The sequence below is a fragment of the Phytophthora infestans genome, genomic scaffold (assembly GCF_000142945.1).
Source record: "Phytophthora infestans T30-4 supercont1.29 genomic scaffold, whole genome shotgun sequence".
In the NCBI taxonomy this organism is placed as follows: Eukaryota; Oomycota; class Peronosporomycetes; order Peronosporales; family Peronosporaceae; genus Phytophthora; species Phytophthora infestans.
This window is the reverse complement of record NW_003303730.1, coordinates 656,387-664,579: the sequence shown is the minus strand read 5'-3', so window position 1 is coordinate 664,579 and position 8,193 is coordinate 656,387. Positions and strand designations below refer to the sequence as shown.

Genomic DNA, 8,193 nt, shown 5'->3' with positions numbered 1-8,193 from the left:
AATGGTTGGCTTTGGACGACCTTGTACCTAGTACTAATATCCCGAAGTATGACGTGTCACACTTCAAGTAGCAGGGTACACTTAGAGCTACGTACCCCGTTACAACTGTCCAGCATATTCAGGAGGATCACGAATGTATCATTCTCATCCATTGAGAAATACGTTTTTGCAGTTAAAAAAAAAATCTTTTTGTTTGCCGGTGACACGAATGCTGACCCAGGTTACACTGTACCGTGAAAAAAAATTCGGTGTGGGCTGTCCCATACTTCTTTAAGGCATTCCCAGTACAGTATTCTGCGTGAATAATGAGCGGGTCACGAACGCATAAACTACCACAAAGAATAATACCACCCTATCAGCACGATAAGAAGGAGATGTGCAAAGATATTGAACTAAGATTGAATCCACCGGAGGTACAAGCAAAAAATCCAGTACATTTCAACATTTGAAATTGGCGCGCTTTTGGCGCCTTGCACACGTACTTGTCTGGTCCAAAAAAGTATTAACTGTTCTTTAACCCCCCAACGCCCAAGCCGTTTTTTGACGTTATTTCAAATCATCCAACATAGTACTCATCCAACATGTAAAACCGTGCAACACTTGACTTTACTATAGTCTCGTATAATTCCGAGCACCTTTCTTGTACATGCACAACAAGACAATTTCTGCAAATCCCGTCACCATGTTGTATGTACACCAGATCAAAGTTGTATATACACCGGCAGACTGCTTGAATATGGCGTACATCCAGCATGATGGAGGTTTCAAAAAAAGGTGTCGATGTATCTTTTATCAAGAGACTGTACGAAGCCTATCAATCCGGTGCAAAGCCGGGAGGTTTGAAGACAACGAAAAGCGAAACCAAACACACATCAATTGAATACAGTAAGAAAAAGCACATATTGCAGCACTACGTTCATCCACCACCAGTTATCGGCTCACTCAGTCTCGCTACCTTCCCTGTCGTCGTCGTGCGCTACGCTGTCGCTGTCGCTTCCCTCGCTAATACCTTCCTCCTCCTCTCCATCACTACTTCGGCGGCGGCGCTTACCCTTTCCTCCAGCCTCGCGATTCTGGAATCCTCGTCCACATCGCGCCCTGGGGCATTTGGCTCCATTTGCCCACTTGTGATGCCAGATCTGGTGGCCGCTCAGAGCGTTGCCAGGATAGTGGTGCGGCCAAATACGAGTACACCGATACATGCTGTACATAACGAGCAACAGTTAGTAGTCGTTTCAGCCATATCGAATTCGTATGTACCGAGCTTTATCAGAAGTGCTGCAGGCATCGCAATAGTATTTGGTGGCTCGACGCTCTCCCACCCGGCGCTTCAGAATTGCGCACACTTTGCATTGGCGCTGCCGGCGCTTGCGCACGCCTTTCACGATCTGGTACTCAGGACATTCCCCAGGCTCGTGGCCAGGTGGCAAGGGTGGAAGCTCGTCGCCAGCTGCGGTCTCTTGTGGTCCTGGCTGTCAACATACAGCATGTGGGTCATTCAATATGTCAGCATTATCCAACATGATACAGATACAACATCAGGACTTACACTTTCATCGAAGTCGTACTTGGTCAGAGCAAGCAGCTGGGCATGAAGCTCCACTAGGAATTCTGCGTGCGACATTGGAGACCCACCATTTCGCTTATGTGCCTCACGAAAGATGATATACGCATTCACAATCGCCACATCCACAAGCCCCAAGAATATGGACTTGTAGTATTTCTTGCACCAAGTCTGCAACTGCAACGAGTAACGCTGGAGGCGCAGCTGGTCATGGACATCCACGCCCCCCATCCATTTGTGATAGTCTCGAATCATAGCAGGACAAGGGACATCAGTCCGTCTGCCGTGTGTTCCACGTGTACGCCTCTCTAATAACAAGCACAACATTGATTAGATGAATAGGAAACAGCACTCCTCTTGCATATACGTACGACATTCCTCCATCGCACGGCTCGATCCAGTCCCCAAGAATTGCACGGGTTTTCTATCCCACCACACTAAAGCCGTCATTAGGGGGCAAGCTTTTGCCACTGCCATTCTTGTTGTACCGTGCGGTATGCTTTTGGGTCGGTCTCGATTTTTTTCAACAATTTGCTGAGGATAGCCCAGCTTTTGTCACCCATTATCGTGCCGATACTGTAGGCATTCCTATGTAGTAGTTGAAACGCCAGTTGAACTGACGTATAAAATCGATCCGTCACTACAATGTGATAGACGTCATCTTCGGGTGGTGGCAGGACAGCTTCCAAGTTTCGGATAACTGCTGACGGCCCGGTGTTAGGATCTGCAGATCGCTGACTGTCTGGAACGTTGCCTACTTCATGGACCTGCTGCGCTTTGCCACAATACACCTCAAGTCTTCTTGTTGTAGGATACAGCATACAAGCATACAACATTAGATACAACATGATAGACTTGGTCAAAAAAAAACCGCGAGTCCGCAAGGACTCGCAGTCATCTCACCTCATACAGTAGGAAGTATCTGCACAGCACGTCAGAAAAAGCTTTGTGCCCCACTTGTGAGGCTTCGCCTTGAGATATTGATGCGTAGGATTGTTCCGGTTCTTCAGAGGTAGAACGCCCTCATCAAATGATATGATCGGCGGCGTTTTGTAACCCAACGGAAACGGTTCTTGCAGCGTTTCAACGATAGACCTGACTTTCCAGGCGCGGTCAGTTGCTGCTCTCGTGTCTGCGTTGTTGGTGAAGTGAAGATTTCCCATGATGTGTTCAAAGCGGTTTCGCGGCAAAAAATCGTTGAACGTCCCCCGTGGGATAGCTCCCACTGCATTAGTGCCCCAATGATCACGTAACCTGCGGCAATGAGGGTTCAGCATTCTTGTCATCAGTAATCCAAGCGCTTGCAGTATCTAGTGCGGCTTGACGTCCCGCTTCTTGGCCTCGCGATGCAAAAACCACTCTTTGGACTTCTTGGCAGGTGTCTTCTGCGAGCTGAACATACGCTCCACTCGTGAAGTGAGGTTCTGCACAAAGTAGCGATTGGTTTCCTTTGCAACTTGTCTTCACAAACTCTTCGGCATGAAAAAGAAGAATAGCTTGAGCGGTGAGTGTGTCAGGGCCAGTACCTCGTCGGTTGGTCCATACTCCCCAGAATATAATCCTGGGTAATGTTGGTCAGGCGGGAAATTGTCTGGGTCTACATGTTGTATATACATCATATATCATGTTAGAATATGTTGGAGGCTACACCCCTCATTGTCACGAACCGAAGTTCACCCGTTAGCTCGCATGGCAGCCATGTTGGCATCGTCCATCACAAAATCAACCATTTCCGGCTTCTCTAAGACGCTCCACTGCTGTGTCGAACCAGCTGCTTCTCCATCAGCACTCATAGTATCTGATCCAGCCTCACTATCGTCCTCATCACTGTAGTCTTCACCCGACGCAAAGCCCTCACCTTCACTTCTCGCTCGACTCCACTCGTCATCATCATCGTAAAACGTAATCTCGGTCTCTGTTTCCTCGCAATCAGAGTTCAACGCATCAAACTCGTCAGCGAAAGCGGGGGCAGCGATAGGAGAGGCTGAGACCGACGTTCTTTCAGGTGAAATTGGAGCGGAACACAGCGAGGCTGGAGCAGAAGTCGGCGAAACAGGGGTAGAGGTTGCCGCGTCGGGGACAGGAGTCTGGGAAATGGATGCTGAGCTTTCACTATGATACGCACAACGTTAGTATACATAATCAGCATCAAAGACTTTGCCACGTACCAATCGTCTTCTGGTGCTGCAACTGGATATTCAGGAGCTGGACATTCAGGATCTGGACATTCAGGAGGCGGGGGTGGCGCAGGCGCTGCAGACAACGTTCGAGGCGACGGTGCTTCTGACGTATCTTGAGGATCGGTGGAACCCCTGTCGATAGACAATATATGTTAGCTGCTGTTCATGTTGTTTACATGTTGTCGATAACGACGTTGTAGGGAAAGCATAGCGACGCTGTATCCATGTTGTATGTCCCAAATGTTGTATGTACCTGCGCAGCGTACAACAACACTTCGTGAGAACATGTAGTATCTGACAGCATAAAACATGGTGTACCTCTCTGGTGTCCCACTTGGTTGGCGGCTCCTCTTCTTGTTCGCTTCACAAATCGCCTCCAATCTCTTCCTGGCCTCGGCCAAAGCGATGCTCCCTTGTTCCTCGGCATTCGCCGAATCTTCACAGCGCGATTCGGCAGCTGCTGTCCTCGCTGCTTTTGCCGCTGCCTTAGCAACTTGCGACGCGGTGGGTTTTCGTGGCTTCTTGGTCGGGGTCGCCTTCTTGGTCGGGGTCGCCTTCTTGGTCGGGGTCGCCGCGGCCGTCTTCTTCTTCTTCTTCTTTGGCGGCCGTGTCTTGACTGGGGAGTCTGCTGCATCCAGTCGCTCATCGTCTGCATCAGCATCCGCTTCCTCGTCGAACCGATCGGGATCATAGTCCTCATCATCGTCGCTCAAGTCCCTACTAGCAGCCAACCGTTTCTTGCCGGAGCCTGCCAACGTCTTTGCGGCGACAGCACGTTGCTGTTGCGAGATCAAACGTCGCTGCGCACGCACGTAACAGGCATCTTTGCCGATCGGAACCGGAAGCAGAGGACGAGCTGTCGCGCTGCGTGTAGGTGCTGGATCTTCTCCGAAGTCAGCATCCTCCTCTCGGCCGCCAGCCAGGTACGCCGCATGCTCCTTCCTGATGCGCTCTCGGTCGTGCGCAGTTCGGCCATCCAGACGTTGCAGGAACTGCTGGCGTTCGCGGTGTGTTTCTCGAGGCGGGGCCATCGTGCACACGTGTCTCTCCTTCAGGTCTTTTCTCGAAATGAGCTCTCAGCCACCAACCCAGGGGAGAATCTGTATTATTTATTGCCAAAGAGACTGATCTCAACAACCCCAGCCCTGTGCATTCTCAAGTTTGCCCATATTTTGCAACAAAATAGCCCAACTTTTAACATGTTGTACGTACAACCTGTACGTACAACCGTTGGGCGTTGGGGGGTTAAAGGCTGACATGAAATGATATTTGACCAATAACACTGTTTGATTTTGCCGACTATGATCCATTAATACTTGATTGTGGAGGCCCTACAGCCAGGAGATCGACTACTACGTGGAGCCTTCTAACACTACGATCCAGTACTCAACCGAGAGGGATCATGTTGTTGCCAAAATAGTGACTCCACGCGTCCGTGCGTTGTTCGTGATCATTTCAACTGCTCAACACTGGAAGGTGCCGAGATTGAGTCTCAAGACAGCGGCTGTCTTGGTTCTCATTGGGAAGAACGATTGTTCGAGCCGGAGTTAATGACCCCCGTGGACAGCTACCACAACGTCTTCAGTGCTCTCACACTCACGTTCTTCGCAAATTCCGGTTGGTATCGAGTCAATGCATCCATGTCGGAGGTTATGCATTATGGTCGAAGCAAAGGTTGTTCCTTTGCGACGGAAAAATGCATCGATCCAGTGACGCAAGCTCCGATAGCAGCAGATCATTTCTGTACTTCTTCGACGGACTTTCAGGGCTGTTCAGTCGACGCTACGTCTCGCGCGGTATACTCTCTAAACACTAAAAGCCAAACCATTCCGACCGAGTATCAGTACTTTCCCGGTAACCCAAGAAAAGGAGGAACTAATACCTTCGCCGATTATTGCCCGTTAGTTGTGGGCTACACGGCTGGCGACTGCTCCCTTTCCGCCAACCTTCTGCAACTTGGCGAGACTAACGTCAACGTTAGGTGAGACGTACTGTCCCACTTGTAAATGCATACAAACGTCACTCCGTAGCGATGATTCTGCACAATTCTGGACGGTGAGTTCGCCAAGACAAAGTGGCTGCTACGGCATGCGATGTTTCTCTAATGCGAACGCGAGTTTGTTTGTACAACTCACGATTCCACGGAGTTGGACGCAAGATTCTGTAAGTCTAAACTGCACTGGCAAGGGCGAGAAATTTTCCGTGCCAGGCTTTTCTGGACATATCACATGTCCAGACCCGCTGGTTGTGTGTGAAGGAGACGATGCAAACAGTGATCTGCTAACATTCGACGACACTCCAGCTACCACTAACACGAGCAGCGGAACAGGCAGCGGGACAGTCACGACACGAACAGAGACCAATAGCGTTGGATCTCACCAGAGAGCATCGTTTTGGGTGTTGCTTAGTGCATCATGGCTTACCGTTGCAAACATTATGCATGTGAACCGCACTGGACGTGGGTAAGTTCCACTTATAAACGGTCAGCAAATATACCTTCCGGTGAACGGTCAATTGCGAGAATCCCTTCACTCATCGTCAGATAACTGATAAAGGCGCACAAACATTCACGTCACGTAACCACGACGCAGAACCCAAATAGTTCTGAAGTGATGGTGAGGGAGCTTACTAGAATCGGCTGCTGGCTTGGCGGAGCTCTGCTTTGCTGGGTGTTGATATTATCATTCTTAAAAAACCCAGTACCCAGTCAATACCACGCCCACCGCTGCAGCATTTCTTAAAGGAAAATCTGCGTAGAGACTGTTGACGCGCTGTAGAAAGGCAATAGCTTGTTCACCTTCTCTGGCCTCGCCAGCGTCTGTCTGACGAGTAGCCCATATTTGATTTTAAATCAATCTGTTGTGGATACCTTACGTAAGGGTAAATGGCCGGCAAATACTGGCCATTTAGCCCTTAATTTGTTAAAAGGTACCTTTTAGACCAAATCGGAGCCCTTACGTAGGGGCCAGATCAAATCGTGTTTTTGTCGAAAGGATGGAAGGTATTAATACCGGTACTGTACTTAGACGAATTGAAGGCGCGGTTTGAGAACTACTACCAGTATTCCTTTAACCCTCTTTACTCGTTCGGCTGAGGCTTCTTAAGCTCCTTTTTAATGCGAACCTTCTCAAGTTTGATCTCGGCCATCAGCTGGTCGTACATACTGGGGTCGATCTGGTCTTTCTGAGCCTTAAAGTTGCCTTCCACCTCCCGCAGCGAGTCCAGACGATCCTGCATCTCGTCGCGTGTCAAGCGCTTGGGCTCCTTCTTGTCAGCGGCAACGCCCTGGTCGTCCAACACGCCGCAATTGATGATCTTGACGTCGACCATCGGCTTGCCCGAGCGTTTCCCGCAGCTCGAGACGATGTCCACGACGTCCATCCCTTCCAGCACGCGTCCAAACACGACGTGCTTGCCATCCAGCCATGGCGTGTCACCCGTGCAGATGAAGAACTGACTGCCGTTCGTGTTAGCACCTGCGTTCGCCATACTCAGCGTGCCAGGACCCGCATGAGGCACACTCAGGTCCTCATCGTCAAAGCGACGGCCGTAAATGGACTCTCCGCCTCGTCCATTATGTTGCGTGAAGTCACCGCCCTGGATCCTATAAAAAATATGTTTATCTAAGAAATTCTAAAAAATATACATAAAAATAATAGTCAGAGCGTACATGAAGCCGGGGACGATGCGGTGGAACTTGGAGTCTTTGTACCACAGCGGCGGGCCAGCACGAGACGCGCCCTTCTCGCCGGTACACAGCGCACGGAAGTTCTCCACCGTCCGAGGCTGCACTTCTCCGTATAGCCCCATAACGATCTTGCCCACGTAGTCGTCGTTGATGCCGATATCGAAGAAGACTTTGTCGGTCACGATCAGCTCGCCCTTGTACGCAGGGGCGCCGCCCACAGCCTTGACGCCTGTGAGGTCCTCGAGCGATGGAAAAGGTCCGAAGAAGTAGCCGATGGCATAACCACCGCCAAACATGACGGCCAGGCCCAGCGACGCCTTTTGCAGCGACGTAAGACCCGATGGTGAGCTGGAATTGCCAGCGGATGAGCTAAAAGCTGCTGCCTGATGTTGAAAAAGAATAATGAGCAATTAGGATGACGTTCTGGATCAGTATCTCAATGGCGCTACCGCGGAAGAAGGAACAGATGTAGCTAACGTGCCTTGTGGAGCAGTGAGGAGTGCGCAGAACGCTGAGAGCGCAGCAGGAGCTGCGATGGACGCAGCAATAGAGACGCCATAGCGTTAGATTTGATTACAAACGAGGGTTGATGAACCACACAATGTGTTTTGTATACATTGTATACACAATAGTTGCTGTGACCTAAATAAATAATACATTTCATAACTGGTAAAAGCTAATGTCGAAATATCGATCTTAAATTGCCCGGACGACCTTCGCATCCAGGTTTTCTAGATAAAAAAATTCTGATTCGCCATGTA

At 49.9% G+C, this 8,193-nt stretch overlaps 2 protein-coding genes across 2 annotated transcripts; one reads left to right on the top strand and one right to left on the bottom strand.

Moving 5' to 3' along the window:
* Positions 1-5,294: 5,294 nt before the first annotated feature.
* Positions 5,295-5,729, top strand: PITG_13513 (uncharacterized protein; the record flags this gene model as incomplete). The annotated part of the gene is made up of 1 exon (XM_002899686.1): positions 5,295-5,729. The coding sequence occupies one exon, from the start codon at positions 5,295-5,297 to the stop codon at positions 5,727-5,729; it is 435 nt and encodes a 144-aa protein (XP_002899732.1).
* Positions 5,730-6,822: 1,093 nt separating this feature from the next.
* Positions 6,823-7,991, bottom strand: PITG_13512 (peptidyl-prolyl cis-trans isomerase B precursor; the record flags this gene model as incomplete). Its single annotated transcript, XM_002899685.1, has 3 exons — positions 6,823-7,348; positions 7,415-7,808; positions 7,910-7,991. 3 exons carry the CDS (start codon positions 7,989-7,991, stop codon positions 6,823-6,825), a joined length of 1,002 nt encoding a protein of 333 aa, XP_002899731.1.
* Between the last annotated feature and the right edge of the window lie 202 nt (positions 7,992-8,193).